Here is a 24,012-nt window from a genome sequence, read left to right on the forward strand (position 1 = left end):
GAGTTCGATCGGTCGCTGTATGGTATAGGATGGTAGTGATACAACAACGACACGGTCTCGACCAAATCGAGTTCAGTTCAGCTTCAGTCGGCGGTTGACTTTCGAGCGGACGAGTTTGAGTTGGAGTTTTCCGGTCTCTGATTTTTTACTCCGTAGTGCAGCTTGGTGCTCGGTGGAAAAGTGTAAAGTGCCAAACCATAAGCTGAGCTAGAAACGAAAACCGTTCTGTCCTAATCGGCCCAGTAAAACTGGACCTTGAAAGAGTGATTTTATAGAGTGGGTGCGATATTGGAGTTTTAGTTGGTTAGAAAGTTTGATTGTTAAGTCGACAGCTGAAGGTGAGTTGAATTTTGGTTATCAAGTTAATTTTTTTGGTGCATAAAATTTGCTGAGAATAGAAAATATTATAAATAAATAGTACCCGCAGCGAAATTGGGAATTAATCTATAAACTGTCAGTCATGTATTCCAAAAATGGTGATAAAAGTGTGTTTACTCTTTCGAAAAAGAAATATTGGGACAGCACACAAAATATTCCACGCGGGTGTGTTCTTCTTGTCAAGCAACTGTGAAGCAAATCGTTGGTCCGAAGAGGAGAACACGAAATTAGTGGGAGATACCCGTTAGTGATAAGAAGCCCGTAGGCCTGCAAGAGAATACTGATGAGAACAGCGTTCGACAATATGTGACAGAAAAAAAACATGCGTTCTTGGTCTAGCCTCTAGACTAGAGGATCTTTTTTATTACAAAAGTGTGCGAAGTGCTTAAGTAAATATTTGAGCTTCTGATCGTTCTGATCGAATCGTTCAATAATCGATGTAAAACCGGAAATCCGAATGGAGTAGTTAACTGATCAAGGTGGATATTTTGATCAAACTGTTTGTATGAGTCTTGTTTGAAAACGTATAATATATTAAACATCCGTGTTACAGTTCAAAATATTTAAAATAATGGAAAAACAATTATAAACAACTTAAATACTAACTAAAAGTTTATTGAAATAAGTCATATGTCACTTTTAATATACAATATAGTGAAATCAACGTCCGGAAACTGTTGCCTATAAACTACAATTTGTCATAAAAACATTTAAATCTCTAGGAGGAAAGATAGTGTTTGGTTTTTTAGTACAGAGCTGACCATATTTTAAAGATCAGGGAAAAAATAATCCAGTCTCACTATGATAGATTACGCAGAATACGAAATGCCTTGTATTTAGTAGCAATTTATGCAAGATAACGATTGGAAACATACATACTCGAATCCACAATTTTCTCAGTGGTTAAATATTTTGAATTCAATTTCTAAAAATAATTGTTATAATTTTATAGTTCATAAAAATCACTTCTTCTCTAAACATAGATTGTTCTACATATAACCTTTACAGTATAAAAATAGTTTGTGGATCACGAGCTTCGAGTCCTCCTTTTATTTTAATGAAAACGAAAGCTTGCTGCGTCATAGAAAACTGATTTAACCAATTTGATTTTGAAATAAAAAAATCGAGGAACTTAGAAGGTGTCTGGTTCATACCATCTTACTTATTTACCTACTTGTGTGTCCATGTCCGCCGGTCCAGTAGAACAATTGCTTTAGCCTGTTCGTAGGATCAGATCTCGTCTACAGTCTGGATGTCGTTGGCTAAGCTGCGTTGCTATAAGCCTCTGGGTCCGCCTGTTCTGCACTGTATCTCGACGATACCAAAGTAATGATCGGATGCAATATTAGCGCTGCGATTGTTGCGCACATCAAGAATGCTTGGTCGCCATTTTCGGCTGATGCAGATTACAGAGGCACCGAGACACTCAAAAACCGCTAAATTTTGAACGAAAGCGGAGAGTTATCTTTATTTGTGATGGTACTCTCCGTTTTGTTTAAAAATTTAGCGGATTTTGAGTGTCTCGGGGCCTCTGTAATCTATAGTCTCTGTAGTCCCAATACTAGAGTTCTGAATTGAGAGGCTGGCCATGGCAACTCAGTAGCTCGCGAGAACTTGTCATCATTAAACCAGCGACACACGTTTCACGTAATCAGTGAGTGTCGTTGGTTTAATGATGTGAGTGCCAGTTATGGCCAGTCTCTCAATTCAGTACTCAACCCAATACGCGTTTAAGGTTCGCATTGTTTAATTCAGGATTATTTCTACCATATTGTTCAAACTCTCTTTCTCCTTCAAGTCGGCAGCATCTGTTGGCGCATAACACTGAATTGCTGTAAGGTTTCTAACCTGTGTTCTGAATCTGGTATGGATTATTCTTTCGTTTATCGGTTCTCACTTCATCAGGGCCGTATGTGCCCCTGGCCTCAGTAAGAATCCTCTTTCTCGAGTAGCATTTTCACCAGGTATGTCGGAGTAGAGCAAGATTTGCCCGGATGATATCTTTGCCAGAACCCGGCCAGCGGACCTCGCTCAGTCCCATAATTTCAGCTTCAGGCGGCCAGCTTTCCTTGTAAGTTGAGGCAGCTTGCCCTGCTGGGCAAGGGTCAGTATATTCCATGTTCCGATTCGTGTCCGTGCTTTTATGCTTAAGGCCGTTGCCCAAATCTAGATCGATTTTATCTTTCATTTTCTGTAACGTAGAGTTTTCGGGTACAGCAGGTTGTTTGGCTAAGGAACCTTATCTCACTGACGGGGCTGCCATTTTAAAGTGAGCGGGAGACACTTTGCCCCCTTCCCTGTTTGCGTAATACAACCGAAGTGGCGTACCCCAGCCGGTACCGGTAGGGATAAAGGGTGTACCACATCAAATTGCATCAAACGCAAAAAACGCTGTTGAAAATTACCTAATTGACCGATCCTTTTCAAACTTTCAGACAATAAAATATAACCTAGTAGTAAGCTTTTGGCACATTTATTTCATTCAACTTCAGCACCTATGTGCAGAGTATGCTTGCACCTTACGCTTAACTCCACTCATAAGGTTATGTACAACATCTGGCTGCAGCTTCTTCTGTACGGTAACCCACTTTTTCTTCGTGTCTTCCTCAGATTTGACCTCCTTAGGATGCCTCCGTAGTGCCTGCTACATAATAGTTCAGTATTTTTCATGTCCTTGGGTACGAAAATACCTCCGTAGTTTCCATGTCATCCTTTAAATAGTGACACGAAGATAAATCCGGTCAGAAGATCGTAGGCGTGTAGGCGCTTCTGTAGACACTCCTTGAGGTAGATCTGTCCGTTTACAGTTCCGGTAGAGTACGAACGGCGAACTCCGTTAGCCACCGTTTGAAAGTTTCTGCTTCCTTACTTCCTCCGGAACAATAAACTTATGCTGGGCAGTGAAGAACAGTAGCCCCGGAAGTTGCCGAAAGTTCGATTTGACCAGGTCTCATCATTCATGATGAGGCGACGTCAACATCTGGATGTAGAGTTTTCGGGCCCATGGCTTTCCCACCGTATTTTACCGTTCGTCGCGATTTGGAGCCTTCTGCACTTTGTACGTATGCAGTCCCTCCCGGTCCTTGGTTTTCTAAACGAAAGACTTGAACAGATTAAACTTTTGACGAAATCCTTGACCGAAACATTGGGATTCCGCTTAATCGCTTTCATGACACGCTTGTGATCTTGATCACTAATAGAACATCCATTCTAACCGCATATCTTTTTTCGTTCGATGCTCAGAGTTTCGACTCACACAGTTTCGAGTCATATACGACTCACTGTTGACTGTACGATTCCGAGTTGTTTTCCGATGGCCAAGGGATGGCGATGAGAGTTGAGGATTTTCCAGGTGCTTGCGCAAAATCAATTCGGGATGTTGCTTTTCGGGTGATGCCATTTGTTGGCACCAATGCCAACATGTGAAGGCGGGTGGGTGAGCGGTGCCTTCTTACCACCGTTGGAACAATAGCCACGATAACAAGAGCTGGATGGATTTGTGCCACACCACTGCGAAGGGTAGAGTCCAGAGGCGACGCCGGAGAGGGTGGAAGGGTCACGCAAAACACTGAATCCTAGCCGGAACGGTTTACCGACTGGGGACGACGCCAAACCGGAATTCTTTCGGATGTCGGGAAAAGATCACTTTTACTTAACACTACTTTTATTTAACTATACTTTTGCACAATGTGGCACTTTCACTTAGTTCTTATCACTTGTTGTTACTATCACGGTGGTTAAATCGATGTTATCTCTAAGATGGTTGAAATACTTATATTCTTTGTATTCTGTTAAACGCTCGTATTTATACTACACGGAGCGACATTCTGGTCATCTCGGGCAACTTCGGGAAGGTTCGACGAAATACATTGCTGACATAGGAAAGAAGTGCCTAGAATGTTCGATGTACGTTGCTAGCAGATGCAGGCAGCTTGGAGATGCTTCTCGAATTTTCGAAAGCACGTGTTTCATACGGTTGGCGGATTTTAGCGTATTTTTCGCTGTCGCGAACACCATTTTTTTCCAATTTTCGAAAAACTCACAGCGACAAAAATACAGTGTAAACAATGCACTCTAAACTATTTCTACCAAAATTTTCAAGAGAAAATACCCTATGGGTAATTTTCTACAGCGTTTTTTCCGAGATGCAATTTGATGTGGGACACCCTTTAGGAGTTGGTGAAAAGAGGTGATAGAATTGCACATGTTCACCATTTGCAAATTCAGCCAAACATTTTATTATATAGAAATATTGGGGTCAGTCCCGGAGTAGTGGTTAGGATTCACGGCTCTCATGCCGAGGACTCGGGTTCAAATCCCAACCCCGCAGAGGTCTCGAATGACATAAGCTGTTAAAGTGACTATAATCTAACAAAAAAAGTTGGCATTTTAGTTTAGTTTAGGCAGGCAGTTTAGTTGGCAGTTGTAAGCACCGAATATTTCATACTCCGATCGGATTTCTATCATAATCTTTGGGAAAACGAAATGTGAAATAGCTTAAACACGCTAGATCAGCACAAACAAGTCATGTTTATGTGCATTGTTTGCTGCATAAACAAATGACGTCATGTTGAGAATGACATTTAAACCATTTCCAATTTGCACGTCGTGCAAATCAGCGCGGTTCAAATTAAAAAGTGTTCAGATTAGAAACGGTCAAACGGACGGCGGTCCACGGTATTCATTTGTTTGTTTCTAAATCTTCGGACCAATTAAAAGCCGGGCCAAAAAACAGACAGCAATACTGCTACGATGTTTCAATAAGTCTCCACTAATGATAAAATTCCTAAAAATATGAAAACATCTGGAAATCAGTAACAATGTCCTACATCCGCATCATTTCAAGTGAATTGCAACTCGTAAAACACTTCCGGATATGTATTTGATAAGCCTTTTTAGGACAAAAGCTGTTTGACCGAATAGAAAACACAAGGTTTGTTCCGCATTAAACATAAGCAAAGCATATCTTGCAACATAGCTGACTCTCTTCTTATGTGTTTCAGTCGATAAAGCAAGCTTCTGTGAATTTGCGTGTAGGAATGTCTAATTATGAAATTTCAAGACAGAATAATTTTAAACTAGGGAGTTTGATCTAAATCGTGTTTGATTTATTTACACATCTCATTCAGAACATGAATAAATGTAACATCTTGTTAGATTGCGACTACGATAGAGCAACTTCTAATATTTGAAAGTATACCAAAGGTTTCATTCACTGTTAGATGAATTGGTTTTTTAACATTTTGTTATATCTACCTGCGAAAAACAAAAAGTTCATTTTATACCACAGAAAACTGCCGCTACTCGCATAACAGTCCCATTAATACAGGAAGCTCCATAGAAAATGTTATTCGAGTAGAGGCAGTATACCACCGCGCCAAACTACGTAATGCTTGTTTTGAGGTTCATGGCAATCTGGAATTGAATTGTACAGCTGAAATTCAATATTGCTTGTTATCTCAACATTCCTTCCATCATCGGAGTTGGAGAGATATTTCAAACCAAGATAGAATACATTATCGTGCGTTCATGCTTTCATTCTATGCATGCCTGCTGCTGTCTGCTGTCCACTGCATACGTCAAGTGGCATCTACCAAAAGGTTTAAAACTGAAAAGTCAGCAACCATCGATTTTGATAAGAATGACTGTGACCCCTTAGAGTGCCTGCTTTATCAATGCTGAGCTTATGTAACTAATAATTAGAAGGATGCTATTTAAATATTTCGGTCATATCGGCTGACAGTCATTCCGAACGCTTCAATAACGCTTCAAGTGCGATAACAACATAGCCTTGAACGAGTAAATTAAGGTGGCGGAAAGTGTATGTTTTGCGTACCAACGGAACAATTGGCTTTTTTTTTATCATCGAGCAGTAAGCACACTGTCACTTTTCTCGATGGCCACATCGCCAATTGATTGAAATGCATCACACTCCGTATGAACATCAATTAAACATTAAAGTGCCCTCGATTGTCTGCACGATCTACCAGATGAAAAGTACTACCCAATTGTGCCAGTCAATCGGTCATTCTATTTATTTTCAATGGCCGTTACCCCGCTGGGATAGCTGTTCAATTTTCCATCACGTGGGACATCCGACCGGGTGAAGATCATAATATGAAGTATTTGCCGTAGTTAAGTTCGTTGTGCTCCAAGCACACAGTGGCACCGTTCGCCAATATCAATCAAGCTGTCGCCCTAGTATGGCTAATCAACCAATTTACATGTAATTTAGCCGAATAGCCTCCGAGGTACTGCACTTTGATTGGTTTGCCTGCAATAGATATTAGGTACACATTGTCTTGCCCTGCAACCGGTTATTTTGAGGTCGAAATTTTATTCTTGCTTTGGTTGATGGACGGAACGCACTCCTCAGTTGAGAATTTCTATTAGGTCAATGCTATTATGTAATGGGAATCTGGTAAATCTGGAGAAACGTGACGTTTCTCGAACGAAAATTCTGGTTGCGTTGTTAGTGAAAATAAAGATACCAAACATGCTAATGATCACAACTGTTCTTAAATCGTGTATAGTAACACTGCGAAGCTTCCAATAGTTTCCGAGATATGATTTTTAAAAAATATTTCCCGGGAAAAATGATTCTTGACCCAAAATATTGTTGAGTGATGACTCCTCCAAGTAAAAACATAGACCAAGTTTAATCTAAATCGATTTACTCCAGATTACAGATTTCAGCTTTTTCAGGAAGACCGACCAATATTGATTTTATTGTTTTCTGTATCTATCAAATCGTATAAATCTATTCGCATCTGAGAAAAGCAAGATTTTGTAAACAAATCCATTGTAATATCTGCTACTGTTTGCTTAGTAAACGTATAAACAAGCGAGCGAAAGGAATACACAGATGTTGAGATTATAGAGCATCTTTTATCACAAGCAGCTATTCTATGATGGTAGCAATTTTATAATTCTCCAAGTCTCGACTGTGTGCTAGCTCAGTCAGTGGATTTATTGAACAACGTCGTCCTATTTGAATGCAAATCAATAGCTCAACCCGACTGTCAAGTCGGTTTTTCCTCTAAACTGTATCTACGCCAAGCTAGGAAGCTAAAATTAGGTTGACTGCGCTGCGGTTTAATGCTGTTGATGCTGCTTACCTACAAAGATGATAGTTTCCAGATATTGCACAGATGGCAAGGATCATCTTTCACGCGAGACAGCATCGACTAGTTTTTCACGTCCGTCTAGAAGTTTAACAATTTGTGGTCGATATCTGGTATTTGATGCGTTGGCATCACGTTTGAATTTCAAACTGGTTTGTGGTATTGTTCCCTAAATCTGACATTATTTCTTAGTCAATTATTAATTGATTGGTTTAACACTGTCTGAAATTCACTGTATCCGTAAGTTTCGCCATGATAGATGAACGTGCCGTTTCAATTGCATAGTTGAAAATCCTCTTGAACGAAGACATGTGCTAAATGATATGAATTCCTAGTCATCATCGCGCTGACGACGGCAGCGGTGTCCTCCGGGTGACCTCTACCTTGTACTGAAAATCAGACAGGCGGGCGGAAAATTCATAGAGCTCTGACGAAACGACGGAAAACAGACAGAACATTCGGTTTCTGTTTATGTGCCGCGTTGTTTTTTGTTAAGCTCTCAATTCTATTTTTCTCTCACACACATACTCTTGCACATTTGCTCGCTTTTGGTTGGCAAGAGTGGAGTAAAGGGGAGCTCATTCGCCGACCGGTTGGGGGAATGACGTCACATGAGATTATTTGGCTTATGCTTCCAAGTTTGGAAGTTGAAACTCTCCGTGTGCTGGCTGATGGTTTTAGTAAAAGATTGTAGCACGTGAGTTGCAACAGGTTGTATTAGGTTCTCATGCAACTCGAACGATACCCCGTTTGATTGGAAAACTATAGCATCGTGCGATAAGCGGTTATGCCTTTCAGTTTGTATTTGCTCTGATGATAAGCTCCTTGAGGTTTGAAGCACTTTAGCTTAAAGTTTTATAGTTTTACTGATAATTTGCTTTCAGTGAAATGTTTTGAAACTAAGGCGCCTGTATGATTATCATAGCTCTATCGAATAGCTACAATAAACCGAAGACTAGTTAGAAATATTTATACTATTGAATTTTCAAACAAATCCTTAATTTGTAAGTACTGACATTGATAACCCAGATGGCTACCGTTGCAAGTAGGTTATCATTGCACCAGATAGATTCACAATTATTGATTATTCTCGCGAAAAGGTTGTCATCTTAATCAATTTATTCAAAGTGAACATTTTGATCAAAGCGTCGATTTTGTTGACAATTACAACGCTTTGATCTTCATATAGATTGACGCGGTTGTAAATATTAATTTGATTTCATCTGTGAAGTTTATAACAGCAAAGAATTGTTTACTTTATTATCAGACGTTCAAAGATTTTGTCAAATACTTATGAGAAGTGCAAAACTTACCCAACCGATATATTTTAATTCGTCGCCAATAATCGTAAAGTCAAACTCGTTCCAGTTCGCGTACACAATCAATCACCAAACTTTCGAAACCCGCACATGTGCGACTGACAAAAACGGGTGAAATTCCCTAATACAAAGTTGATTTACATAATTTGCTTGCATCGTGTTGTTGACTATTTTTTTTGTTCGTGGCTGGCGTCAACTCGTTTGGCGATTTATTATAAAACGGTCGCACCGTTGCTGTCGCGCTCGCAGGCAATAAAAGCTAACCGGTGGCAGTCGCCATCCGGACAGGAAGCTAGTAGTGCAACGAATTCCTAAATTTGAATTCAATTAACTTTAAAAATAGTCTGCTTGTTTGCATTCGACAAGCATTTCTTTTGTTTGGCTTGTATGACGCGCGCGGTGGTGCCAAAAATTTCTCACAATGTCAGACGGTAGACAATCGACTAACCGGCCAATGACTGTGTAGAATTTCTTTAACTAGCGTGTATGTAGAGCACGTGAAAAACCTTATGCTGGCGTGACAAAAATGTGCAACGCATGTAGGTTTTCTTTTTGTGTGAATAAATGACGTATACAGCACTTACGGTGGGTGTGTACCATGTCTTACTGTCAGCCAGCACCGCTCTTGCGCTAGTTTGTTTACTCTGACGTTACGTTAAGTACAAAGAATGCACTAATGGAAACTCAAGGTAACCAAATAAACAACCGGTGCAATTGCGCGTATTTACTGTACTACTACTATAGGCAAAGAGAATTATGTCTTAAACTATAGAGGGGTGATCGAATGCATCGGTCGCATTTTTTCTACGTTTCGATTGTTACTTTGAGTTCCGATAGAACAGCTTTGATCAGAACTAAATTGTGACAAAAGTTTCACTTTTTCGAACATAATTTTATGATTTTAGAAACTGGTGAAACCATTGAATCGACATGTAAAATACATAAATGGATATTATACCTATTTTTTATTGTTTTACAGGCAACACTGAACGATGAGCAACAATGGCCCAGGGGTTACCAACCCTATGCTGTACGATCCCCCGGAGGGTCAAGCATCCAACAGTAAGCTGATGCAGTTCGTAGCCGGAGTGGGAGGTACGTTTAATGTCACTTTTCCACGGCCAAGTGAAATGGTACGAATAATTTTATTTCCTTCCAGTTTCAATAGCGGCCATCAGTGCGGGCACTGCTCTCGGGTGGACCTCTCCAGTGCTACCGCAGTTAGCATTAAGCAACACTACCGCAGGCGGCGATGGCAACGACACCTCTACCGATTCGGGCTTTTATCTAACATCGGATCAAGGTAGGTATAAGTGGCCGTAACAATAATGTTATCTTGGTCCTCTCGTAACCGTACTATGAAACGAATCAATCATATCGCGCAACCACCCGCATTTGTGGCTATCACTGAGGCGTTGATATTCATTGTTAAGTTTTGGATTTTTAACTCGTGGGAACAAAAACGGGACTGATAACTGTCCATGCCTTTGGTATGTGATCAACAGCAATGACCGACATGTGCAATTATTGCTAAATCTACCGAAATTTGTGATTTATATTGGCGGAGATAACTTACGTAAACGATTAGCTATTGATTTCGATGATCATTGATAAGCTCACCGCGGTCCGGTTTACTTTGATGGTATTTTTAATCTTCATAAGATTACGTTGAAGTACCATGTGCACCGAGAGAAAATTTGAGAGTAAAAATCTCCTGCAGAGTCAGGAGATGCTGAGAATTGAAAATTAAGAGCCGGGTAGTGAGTATGTTGGGTGGAATAAAACTAGCTAGTCACCATTCTCTAAGCAATATTTTGATCAGTATAGTCAAACGTTTACATGATGGAAAACTATAAATTCATGGCTAATTGCATATTCCGATCGATTTGCTATCAAAGTTCACTTCGGGACCACATTCTCTTCATCGTCTGACTTGATTTCAGCAGCTTACAATGAGTTGGTCCTGGTCTTACATCAAAAACTGCGAATATTAGTCTGCATTTTTAATCGGATTATCTTCCGACGTCTTTGTGACAAGTCCAAGTCATTTTAACTCTTACTATTTTCACCAAGTAGTGTGATCTTCTAGAACCCCTACAGGACAGTCAGTCTAATCAGTATTTACCAGTGTTGATGTCAAAGTTTTTATGTGAAAAGTAGGCATGATTGTTGTTATCGGTGGTCACCAATGATCCCAAATACACAAGCTCTTCGATCACCTCAAGCTGTTCCTAGCTGATCTACGATAGGCTGTGATGGGAGACAGATGTTTTCCCCTTTGGAGCGTCTTGTCCTCATGTATTTTGCTTCCTTATCTTATCTTATCTCAAACTTACGCAGCCAATACTTGAAGGCATCCTGGAAAATGACAATAGTTTGAATCGATCATTTTTCTTATCAACGGCCAGGCCAACAGCGCAGCATGTACCGCAGAGAGAATTCCAAAGAACCAAGTGGAATTAGAAATGATACTTAATTCCATTCAACTCATTGAAATCAAGAGGAAGAAAGCGTGGACCTCCCGTACCAAACACTTCCCTTGAAGATATGGAATAAGTTACAGATTACATTATGCAGTATGCAGTCGTTGAGAGTATCTATGATAATAAAAGTTAAGTGATACTCCGGACCTCATGTATTTTGCTTTCGAAGCATTAGTCCGCAGGCCAATTCATCTAGCTTCCACTTTTACTCTGAAGCAGGTGTCAATCACTGTTGTAAAGTACCCTACTATGCTGTCAAAGTCATTAGGAAAGTCTAGGACTTGAATACCCACTGACTACGTTGATTTTTTTTCCTTTTGTATGAATATTATCACTACGACCAGCATTTTGATATATTATGATATCAGCTAGGTGTTATTCCGCACTTCGTTATTTTTACAGTATCGCTATGGAGTCAGCGAACTTCTTATTATTCATGCTTAACGGGAAATTAGCAGTCATTAACTTTTCGTCGGAGAGCCCAATTTCGGAAGCAGTTTTTGGGCCCAAAAGCGGGGTTATATTTTTATAAATATATCCACTGCATTCTTCTTGTCAACCTGAATACAGCGAATATATTTTCATGGACAGAATTTTGGTTTCAAACAAAAAAATTGCTTTTGAAAACAGCAGAATCGATGACGACTAATTTCACCTTAAGTGTCGATGTTTTCACTCCTTTTTCCTTCTACGCTTCTTACTACTTTTCAACCAATCTAGTTCGAGAGCCAGGAAGTGCGGAGACTAGTTACAATTTACCCTTAAACAAGAGGCTTCATTCGTACCTCGAGCAAGTATCATTCGTATTATCGCCCCGGCTAGAGGCTTCATGGTCGGTAAAGCAGAGTTCAGCACAAAGTGAGGGTGTGTGTATATGTGTATGTGTTCTTTACTACTTTTGCATTACCAATATCGTTCCTAGAACTAGGTAGCGGAACAAGTTATAACTTGTCCTTGAACAAGAGGCTGCATTCGCACCTCAAGTAAGTACCACTCTTATAACTTACCTTGGCAAGAGATTTAATTGTTAGTAAATGTTGAATTCAGTAGGAAGGATGTGGGCCTGAAAATAAACCCATGCCAGAGTCACTTAACATCGAATGACCTGATTCTACTAAGATTCGAACCTACGACCACTCGCTTGTCAAGGAAGACTCGGTAACCTTGCGGCTACAGATCCCTCTTGCTATGTTGAATAGTATGGATGAAATCTCTGTTAAAGTTGTTATCGCTGAAGCCACCCCGATGGGATGGTGGTATTAGTATTCACGTTCATACATGCAACACGACTGTCAGGCCAAACAACAATTGATTCTTTGTTTATCGTATACTTACTTCTTACTTCTATCAGCAGAGAACCGGGGTGGCTCTTACCGTATCAAGAATTCCTCTCCATTGTATTCGGTCCTGGACGTCTCGATACACGCAACTCGGCTTCAACCCGGTCGAACCTTCTAGCACGTTGTGCCCCTCTATAATTGAAGTCGGTAGGGTTCTTAAAGAGAACGGATTTCACTGTACAGTCGTCTGGCATCCTTGCGACGTGGCCGACCCTCCGTAGTCTCCCAACTTTCGCCAGGTGCTACGAGGTGATACACTCTCCGCTATCCGTTTTTATTCCGACAAAAATAGTCCGCAACACCTTCCGTTCAAATACGGCAAACGCACGCCCATGTAACAATTCCAAGTTTTTTTACGTTCGTATAGTGGTTTTCATGACCAATTTCATAAAACCGCTAGTAAAACTATGAGCTCCACCAGAAGTTTCTGATGACCGCTATAAAACTGCTTTTTGACCAAGTGGCCTACTCCTCAGAATGTTTTCATAACCTCTATAAGAATCAGGTTATTAGCTCAACAAGTAGTCGTATCACGCCCTGCTGAAAGCGGTAATAAAACCGATTAAGCTTTTGCTGCTTGATAGCTACCGCCATAATTTAATAAAGCTTTTCGCTTTTCACTCTGGTAAAAGCTAAATTAGTTCGTTAGCTTTGTAAACTTGAAAATACATCCGTGAGCAGAAAAGCTAAAGGTTTACTGTCAGGTCATTCTGAACGGTTTGGGTTATAATAAAATATCCCATAGAATAAATAATGAGTTTTGAGCAGTCTTAGTTCGTTTGCAGCATGTGCGCATTAAATTTTATCGTGGATATATTTTTGCTCTGCGCAGTTTGCCCTGGAACGATCCGATCAATCTTCCTCATTATAAAACACGGTGTCAGCTGATCAAATTCGATCTACAGTCGGGTAGGCGTACCAATCAACAAAGAATGTTCGTTTTTGACCTTATGCAGGGAAACATTGACTGCCCAGCATTATTAGAACAGGTGCCAATCAACGTACCTCCTCGCCGGTTTCGCGATACGCAGTTACTTGCAATACCTTTCCACCGGACGCACTTTGGCCAGAACAATGCATTAAACTCATGTCTTCAAGCCTTCGAAGCTGTTGGTGAAATTTTTGACTTCGACATGCCAAAGTCAGTTTTTAAAAAACGAACCAGCGAAATTACACAGTAAAACATAGTTTATAAGCATATTCAGTCTGTACGATTTTTTATCGAAGGCGGTGTTAAATAAAAATAAAAAATATTGATATGACAGTAGGATAAATCAATGCGCCACTGAAATTTTGCAATTTTCGAAAACTGGTTGTTTAAACAAAATAAATACACTGAAGTCGCTTTTTACGCGGTTTTTTTACGCGAATTTCGGAATTTACGCGGTTTTTTATGCGATTTTCGAATTTACGCCATTTTCGGAATTTCTTTAGTTTTGCAAATTACAGCGCACGCTATGTCCGAAGGTACTTATTATTTAACATTCATGCACCTCAGGTTTCTCTTCACAGGTTGTTAGTATTGGTCAAAACGATTAATTTATAAATGGTCTTAGTATTCTATCTTGCGTTTTTAAAAAAATTCAATTTTTAGGTTTATATAGGGGTCATTTCCTCTCAAGTGATCTTACCCGTTGTAATCGACCACCTCCGATTTCAACAACATTTGGTATAATTGCTCATTCCGACCCCACATTCAATTTCTCAAAGTTTTGAGAGGATCAATCAACCCCCCTTGCAGTGCCACTTCACCATTTTTCTCAGATTTTCAAAAAAAACTCATTTTCCACTGCATATCACTGCACTGCATCACTGCACTGCACTGGGGATTGATCAATCCATACAAAACTTTGAAAAATTGAATGTGGGGTTGGAATGAGCAATTAGGCACTCAAAAACCGCTAAATTTTGAATCAAAACGGAGAGTACCATCACAAATAATGTAACTCTCCGTTTAGTCGTCTCTGTAATCTACAGTCTCTGTAGGGACACCCTTTAAAGCCTTTCACCATTAAAGCCTTCCGCCATTACAGATCGTAAAAAGCCGGATTCTTTTAATTTTGTTCAACTGTACAATTAACGGTGCATTCTACCTAGTTTGAAGTTTATGGTAAAATATGGGAAAAATATGCTTAGTTCATCTATCATGTAATATTATTTTTAATAATATCTTCATAGCATTTACTTCTGTAAGAAAACGTCTGTTATTTACTTATTTATTTTTCCATCCAAAAACCATGTCAATTAAGGTTAAATTAAGTTTTGCAAGCGTGCCAACCCTTTCTATGGAAAATTAAGCGTCAGCCAAACAGCGAGTGGGTCAGAAACCGAAACAGAGTTGTTTACATGCTGTCATGTCTTATTCAGGGTCATCGGAGCAAGAATCCTTATGAGAGAATTTCCATTGTCTCACTGAATGAAACCAGAAAGTTCCAGTTTCGACAAATTCAGCTTGTCACATTCCGAAATGGGGGTCAAACATTCAAATGCGACCAACAGAAAACTTCAATTGAGGTACAGTTCCATTGACCTCTGGAGATCGTGTTGCATCGGCGTTAATCGATTTGTGCCGACTGAGGTTTAATGAATCTTAATTAGTCACTTGGGCGCTAGAATTCTGCGTGTGAAAGCTGCTATGCTGCAGCGATCTGATAGTTGGGTTGTTGACTTCTGGTTGTCGGCGAGTGTGTTAAATATTTCTTTTCGCTGTCCATGGAAGATATATAAGCACACGCGAAGTTGTTAATAAAATATATAGAACCAGTTGGATCTAGTTTTTGTCTCTTTGGTTGATAAACGGTAGAGATTACGAGTTTAAGCTAATGAATTTGCTGGACATATTGACGCAGCATATCGACAGCGAAGATACAGCAAAGGATTGATTAATTAAATAATGTCTGCTTTCCAGACTTTTATGACGTCAACATACTTTTTTAAACATCGTACCTCGCAAACATTTAATAGCACAGGTCCACAGGTTATTTTCTTATTCCGGGGATCCGTGTTCAATACTAGAATATGCACAACTCGACTGGATGTTATAATTTTTCCGTTTATTCCATTCAAGTCCAATGATATTATTAGAACGACAGCTTATACTACATACTGGATATTCAAACACATTGAATCTCATTCCAGATATAAACGTAACAGACATCACGGTACGTGCTCCTGTAGTGCGTAATACGAGATCCTCAATAATAATAATTAAATGTGTTTTCATCTACCTATCAGTAATTCTGGGGCTTTTCTCATAAGGTTACCCTTTTATATTGTTTTTTTTTCCATATTGTGTATTTATATCACTGAGTTTGTTTATATACAATAATTATTCCGAAAAAGTGCTAAAGAGCATAAAAAAAATTGTCTATGAATCTCAAAGTCGAACAAAACAAATAAAATCACAAGTTTATAAACAAGTCAGTTGGATCTCGCTGTTGAATCATTGCTATAGATAGTGGAGTGAACGATCTTTTTGCTACCAACGGGGTAGCAGCCTTAAAGCGCTAATGCTTACTTCAGCAATATTGTAGATAATAAGTAATTCTACAAATGCCCCTTACACAACTTTTTTAAAGGAGTGTACCAAGCGTGTCAGGTATTGTACAGCTGTACAAAACTTGCACGAAAAACTATTCGCACTGCTGCAAACCACATTTTCTTGAAACTTTCAATGGAACTGACTGGTCTACCATTCTTCTTTAGATGCCTTTTGATCATAGCGAAGTGTATTTTCAATGAGCTATAGTTCCGGACAGTTTGGCAGGTATTACTATGTTTACTCTTCTATCTTAATCATAATTAGTTATTAATTTTTAAAATCAGTCACAAAGAATTTGGTGCAATGGTCAGAATTTCCTTAAATTTATTTTAAGAAAAGAGATTACAAAGGTAACCCATATGAAATGGCGAATTAAGATGCTGGCAAGCTTAATTTTGAAGCAAATAATGTACTTTTCCGCGATGAGAATGATACTAGAAGCAAGGCCGTTTATTTTCACTCCATTGCGCGTAGGAGGATGGTTTACATGAAAGTTTTAATATTTGTTTACAACGTCCATTACGTTGATGCTATAAGGAAATATCAAATTGAGCCGCTCCCAGCGAGCAGCAGGCAGGCGATTAAATTTATGTACGGACGGCCGCCTGCGGGATGAATAAATGGGTTGGAACGGAAATAAAAGCCCTTACTGCTGTGAGAAGTCGATGTACTTATACTACTTTGGCCGACCGGCGCGTCGCCGCATCTGTCGACGAAGATTGTCCACGAAATTTGATCACCAAAATTAATCATAAAAATTGGTGTTTGTAGACCTAAATAGTACAATTAGCGGTTTTTTGTTTCCATTTTTATTTGGTTTTTGGCGATAACATCTTCTCTTTTCATCTTTTGGTTTATAGTTGCCAACACCCTTAAAAGAGTTTACCTGTAAATAGGTAACTTGAACTTGGTAAAAACTACTCAAGATGCTATTAAAGTATACAGTATCAAATTATGAGTAGTTTACCAACCAAAAAATTAACAATTAAAAGTTAAAATCTTAAAAGTGAGATATTTGTCACGGGGAATGATGTAATTGTTAGTAGCAAAAAGTCAAAATTAGCTAAATTTTGTACTTAAAATTTGAGTTTGTACACTTTAAGGGCATATTTAGTAGTTTTAACCAAAATTTAGCTAGGTAGGTGAAATTATTTGCAGTTAAATACATTTGAGAGTGCAGTAATATGTGTTATGCATAATACAACCAAAATTCCAATGGAGCCCAAACCCAACATGTAAACAAACCTAGTGAGAGTTTCACGCTGGGCCAGGATACAAAAAAACTCACTCGGTTTGTTTATATGATGCACTTGGGCCCTATTGACATCCTAGTTTTTTTCTAGCAACAAGCAATGTTATGGTTTAATTGGACAGCCTTTGCGAACAAGATTGAGTGACCGGTTCCATGCCGTTTTGTCAACATGTCACATTTCATTTTGAAGAGAAGATCAGTCGCGGATTAGTCCATACATACATACAAATACATACAGAAAATCGTGTAGCCGATGCTAAATATAGATCGATCTGTACTACTGGCACTGACAGTAATAGAATAAGTGCAATTTTGTGTTATAAACTACAACTGCGCTTGGAAAGGAACTGCGTCGTGGCTCAAATATTTTTGTCATAATGTACTAACACTGCACAACTTTCCTACTTGAGCGTCGAAGTCCGAAATTATGTGGCGCATTACTGTAGATTGGCTGCATTTTTAGACTTGTAGTTTCTGGGTGTATTGTATCAGTATAATGGCCAGCACGAATGGTCGTTAATTGAAAATAATTAGAAAACCGGAAAAGCTAGCAATCATGCAGTCGACATGTTGAACATAATTTTAATTGACTTTTGGCAAAAGTCTGTGAGGGATGTGCGACTGATGGAATTAATGGAAGGCAATTATATTTCAATCCACCTGGTAGTGAATGTACAGTGGACCCCCGTTCGTTTGAACGATTCCTCATTTAAACTAACGGGGCTAGTTTTTAATTTGAACAAGTGGCAACCCTAAATATGCTGGAACTTGTGTGAACTGGCCGCCCTGCTCTTTGTTATTGTTTTGGTGGTTTGATTCAGTTGGCAGTTGTAAGCAGCGAATATTTCATTTATCGATCGGATTTCTATCATAATCGTTGGGAAAACGCAATGTGAAACAGAATAAACACGCTAGATCAGTACAAACAAATCGTGTTTATGTGCATTGTCTGCATAAGCAAATGATGTCATGTTGAGAATGACATTTGAACCATTTTTAATTTACACGTCGTGCAAACCAGCGGGGTGTAAATTAAAAAATGTTCAGATTAAAAATGGTCAAACGAACGGGGATCCATATCTAATATGCTGTCAAATCAGACGATATATAGTCCAATAAAAGAAAATAGTATAACATGATCGTACTTCCTAGTCGCTTGAGAAAGTTTAATAACGTGTCCTGGCCTTAAATCAGAAGTCTAATCCGCAATTTTTCAGTAGAATGTTATTCAAAGCATATTCATCACAATTTGTTCAACCACAAGCTCAATCGACTTTTCTTATTGACCTCCTATGCTGGTTTAGACCTTACCTGACCATCCGAAGTTTATGGGTTAAAGCAGGATCTGACATATGCAACTGCTTCTCTAACCAATCTGGAGTTCCGCAAGGTAGTAACCCGGGTCCGCTTCTTTTCTCGTTTCTTATAAACGATGTTTTCCTTTTGCGTCTGGTTGACTGTCGACCGTCGACTGCCGGAGATCTAAAAAATGGTAATGGTTTACTGCATCTGCTATCTTTGTGCTAAACTTATGTAGATTCTACTCGCTTGTAACTCACTTAGACCACTTCTAAAAGAGCATGCACTCTTAAAAATCGTCAAACCGTTTTTACTGGGATTGCATGTAAACCTGTTTGTATCTCGTATGAATGTGAACTATTAGGAATTCACTTAAGCGATACAGAAAAACTACAACGGATGAGAATTAATTATACAGATCTGTTTACTTTTAAAAACAATTATATATAAAGATTTAGTATTTTAAAAATAGGCGAACACTGTTAGGCTGTAGGCTGTGTCAGCTCAATAAAAGAACATGATTGAAATATGATACTGTCATTCGCTAATTCTTTGTGTCAACTGCACATCAGCTTGCATTCAACTCAATCAAGGTATAACGAACTTCGGTTTCGATGCCACGTTCCGATTGCCAATCCACTCGAGTATAGTGTAGACGAGTGTAGTAAAACGAGATTTATGGCGCAATTGCTACTGTTTGCATTAAAGCAATCGTTACTTTACCTTTAAGTGTTTTTCATTTCTTTGCAAAGTTGACACAAAGCTTTTATCTAATCGCTTTATCAAATATTTTTCTGACAATCAACCGTTGTTTTGCTTTTGTTTTCTTTAGGATCATGGGTTGGTTCCTTTCTGGCGGTGGGTGCCTTCTTCGGAGCTTTGCCAACCGGTTTCCTGGCGGAGAAAATTGGCCGCAAGTATACTACGATGTCACTAGCTTTACCATATCTGGCCAGTTGGGCACTCATAATTTTTGCCAGCAGTGCAGAAATGTTGTACGCCGGAAGGTTCCTCATTGGTATGCAGCCTAGATGTAGTTCTAGAATATTTGCAAAATATTAACGATTTGACTGTACTTACAGGTATTGCAACCGGAGCCAGCTGCGTGGTTGCTCCGATGTTCATCTCGGAGATCGCCGAAACGTCTATCCGCGGAGCTTTGGGAGCCTTCTTTCAGCTGTTTCTCACCGTTGGCATCCTGTTTGTGTACGCTATCGGTCCGTATGTGTCATGGACTACGTTGAGCGTTCTCTGCGCCATCTTCCCAGTGCTATTGATTGTTGCAATGCTTATCGTACCGGAGAGTCCCACATATCTTGTGAAACAAGTGAGTTGTTATCGTTACACGTGATACTCTTATTTATTGATAATTGTTATGGTTGTTGATTTCAGGGTCGGCGTAGCGATGCCGCCGTTGCACTCAAGTGGTTCTGGGGACCGAATTGCAATACTCAAAATGCGGTGGAAGCAATACAGTCCGATCTGGATGCAGTGAAGGGCGAAGCAAAAGTGTCCGACTTATTCACCAAGGTCACTAATAGAAATGCGCTGTTCATCGCTTTGTTGTTGATGTTCTTCCAACAGTTTTCCGGTATTAATGCGGTCATTTTCTACACCGTACCGATCTTCCAGTCAGCCGGTAGTACGATGGATCCAGCAATTTGTGGCATTGTCGTTGGAGTCGTTCAGGTGTTGATGACCTTTGTCTCTTCTGTCCTGATTGACAAAGCTGGTCGACGAATTTTACTGCTGCAGAGCAGCTTTATTATGGGATCTTGCTTGATTGTTCTTGGAGTGTACTTCAAGTTGCAAAATGACAAGGCGGATGTATCCGGAATCGGATGGCTTCCGTTAGCTTCGGTTGTACTGTTCATTGTTAGTTTTTCGCTCGGATTCGGCCCTATCCCGTGGATGATGATGGGTGAACTGTGTGCTCCGGATGTGAAAGGACTTGCTTCGGCACTGACCGTGATGTTTAACTGGTCTCTGGTCTTTTTGGTAACTAAGACTTTCGGCACGATGCAGGAGTATTTAGGTTCCGATTGGACGTTCTGGTTCTTCGGCTTTTGGATGCTTATTTGCACGTTGTACGTATTCATCAAGGTGCCCGAAACAAAGGGTAAAACCAACGCCGAGATTCAAGCCATCCTAAGTGGCAAGAACTAAAGCACGAAATGCAGAGCAGAGACTGGTAACTGAAAACAAAAAAACAACCGATAGGGATTTTCAATGTGAGCGCGCTTTATTTGTAATGTTAGTTTTTAGTTTATGAATTTTAAAAACAGATTGTGTATATATTTAAATTTTACGTTCGTAAGTGGAAAATCATATCGGAAGCTGTTTGCTGCGGCTTCCAGAGCGGAGGATAACAATCGCAAAATTTATTTATTGTTTTTAATGTTTCATTGTCATTTGACACTTGTCAATTTTAAGGCCAAACACAATATTTGTGCTTGTTTTGTGTCTTTAGTGTTATGTGCATGCAATGACCATAAGGTCAGTGAAGTATTTTCGCAAATACTTCTGAAAGCAAAAGCGAATAATCCTGTACAACTAATCAGTCCAGTTGAAAAGCAAAATTATTTTTAATAGTTATGTTTAGAGTTTACAAGTTTAGGCAGATGCAAAATAATTTAAATCATATGCAAGTAATAGTAAACTGGTAACTAGCTTAATGGGAAATAGTACAATTATGTAAGAAAGTCCACAAAAAACAGGGCAGCTTGCTTCTAAGTTGGTATGATGGATAAATCCAGAGATTTGGTCATATCAAAAATAGCACAGATACACAGCCATAGTAATAAAATAAAAACAATCATTTTGTCTCTACTCAAGAAATAAAAAATACCTCCAAAACGAAATTCGAGATTTAGGTTCCGAATTTTGCCTCCTGTTTAGCAGATTGCAACGGTTTTCAACTACCTAGAAACATAAAATTGTTCACGTGCCATATCACATCGAGGCAATACGGCTGCAGTTTTCTACAGAAGAAAATATTCGGACCAACCATCCATTACAGTAGTTTTATTTTATTCATTACCGAAAAGGGGAAGAGTGTTTGTAACAATTAATTCCTAAAATGCTGAAGAATGACATCAGGAGTGACAGTTCCGGCTGCAATTAGTAATTCGATTGGCATTGGATAAGTAAGGACGGCTCAAGCTTGTTACGGTTGAGTATATAACTACGTAGAAGAATACAACCTGCGCCTTTCGAGTGTGGAATTATATGGCGCTAAAAATGCTTCGATAACGAAAATGGAAGTGAATGTATTTACAAATATTTACAGCAATATATATGCATTAAATATCTCAATGTTATTGAAGGTAAGAATCGCCTTAAGGTGCAATTATTGGCTAGTATATCTGTTAATTAATCACTGTTTTAACGCCAATAGAATGTCGATTCGAAATTTGGGGAGACTTAGTCAAAATATGAATTATGAATCCATGAAACGAGCATTGAAAAAAACCGAGAGCCAAGCAAGAGGATTTCAGTAAAAGAGAAAATCATTGTTATTTAGGTTGTTATTGGATATACACTACACACATACATTATTGCAGACCTATACCCGCCATACTATGTACAGTAAGATATTTGCATGCCAGTTGACCGTGGAAAATGAAATGGAAAACATTGACTTGAAATAAATGAATTTGGAAGACTTAATTGGTTTGGAGTTTATTTTTTGTTGAGAATGTCGTTACCTACGTTTTTTGTGCAGTTCATTTGTCTAGTATAATTTGTTGTGTTTGTCTGTAAAATAACTCTTTTCGTTAAAATATCAAAACAAAACAAGTTGAAACATTTTCGGCCAAAACAATGAAAGCACAACCATAACTCAAAATAATTTTTATCCAAGTACCGGGCATCCAGTGCTGGTTATTTTGTTTCCGCGTGTTTATAAACATTGAATTTTCTAATCACGTTTTTGCTATTGAAAAAACACGCGATCATGTTTGCCCAACTACAGGCCAAAAGTGATCAATGTAGTTATTTAAAGGGCCATTGTTCGTTATACTTGGTACAGTTCAGAGGAAATCTTGTTTATGTTTTTGGTTTCCTGATGGTAATGATAACGGTGACGTTACCTCTAGCTACTGGTTACAAAACACTATCAGGAGTTATGTGATTTGAATATTTTAGTAAAGGCATAAAAAGTGTGAAAATATTATGGACTATTAAATGAGTTTACTTGTGAATAGGTTGGATTTAGCTGAAACTTGGTTAAAACGGCTCAAAATGCCTGTGTACAAACTCAGATTTTGAATAGGACATTTTATCACATTTTTGTACTTGCTACCAATAGGGTGATTTATGTATTTTGGACAAGCGTTACGACTCCTCTATTTTGGACATTTTTCATTTGATTTTGCCGTAAAAGTCCAAAATAGAGTACACGTAACGCCTGTCCAAAATATATAAATCACCCTAATTGAATTATTCGCTGTGACAAATAACACAATTTTGTGTTCCTACTACCATCATTTTGGTCAAAAAAAACCTACCCAAGATCTGTTCGTACAATTTAAGACCATTTTGTGTAGTTTTAACTAAGCTCTAGCTCAATCGAATCTATGTACACGCAAATTCATTAAAGAGTGAAAGATACTTAGTAACATAACATGTAACATAACATAACGAAATGTCTATATTTATTCTATTCAGTCACTCCAGATCTTATCCAGCAAATGAAAGATAGGAACTCACTTCAGTAGGCAGACTCTAAAATTTTGTGATCCGGGGATTTATCAACAAGTGCACTCAAAATAATTTTCACGTCAGATTATTTTGAGTGTGCGCGTCTATACTCCATGTTAAGAGCGTCGTAAGACAGTGCACAGTGGAGAAAAATAAACTAAAAAACGGACTCAATTCAGAAGTGGCCGGCTAGCTGATAAAATATATCAACCCCTTTCCCGTTTGTCATCAGGGATTTCCACATTTTGTGCAGGTTTTGAGAAATAAAAAAGTTTAAACCCTAGAAACCTGTAAATTAAATAAAAAGAAAACTTTAACAATTTAATTCTACTAGGTATATTTTATTCTTGATAGATACGTATTTCGCCTACGACTTGCAGGGTTCCTCAGTGACTGTTTTCGAACAGAAGCCTGCAAGTCGTAGGCGAAATACGTATCTGTCAAGAATAAAATATACATAGTAGAATTAAATCGGATAAGTTTTCTTTTTATTTAATTTCTAGGTTTCGTATTCTACTAAGACGCTCCAAAAACTTCAGTTTAAAACCTAATTATTTTTTGTATTCTTTTACACA

General features: G+C 38.8%; 1 protein-coding gene across 2 annotated transcripts; it reads left to right on the top strand.

Annotated features, from left to right (window-relative positions):
• The first annotated feature begins 88 nt into the window (after positions 1-88).
• Positions 89-22,395, top strand: LOC128734556 (facilitated trehalose transporter Tret1). Of its 2 annotated transcripts, none has more exons than XM_053828852.1 (6): positions 89-338; positions 9,801-9,916; positions 9,981-10,124; positions 19,569-19,754; positions 19,819-20,063; positions 20,129-22,395. In XM_053828852.1, the coding sequence occupies exons 2-6, from the start codon at positions 9,814-9,816 to the stop codon at positions 20,900-20,902; spliced, it is 1,452 nt and encodes a 483-aa protein (XP_053684827.1). In that variant the 5' UTR covers positions 89-338; positions 9,801-9,813; the 3' UTR covers positions 20,903-22,395. The 2 variants fall into 2 exon arrangements, with proteins under 2 accessions (XP_053684827.1, XP_053684907.1); XM_053828932.1 differs by lacking the exon at positions 89-338 and adding an exon at positions 9,620-9,732.
• The last annotated feature ends 1,617 nt before the right edge of the window (positions 22,396-24,012 follow it).

The sequence above is a fragment of the Sabethes cyaneus genome, chromosome 1 (assembly GCF_943734655.1).
Source record: "Sabethes cyaneus chromosome 1, idSabCyanKW18_F2, whole genome shotgun sequence".
Taxonomy (NCBI): Eukaryota; Metazoa; Arthropoda; class Insecta; order Diptera; family Culicidae; genus Sabethes; species Sabethes cyaneus.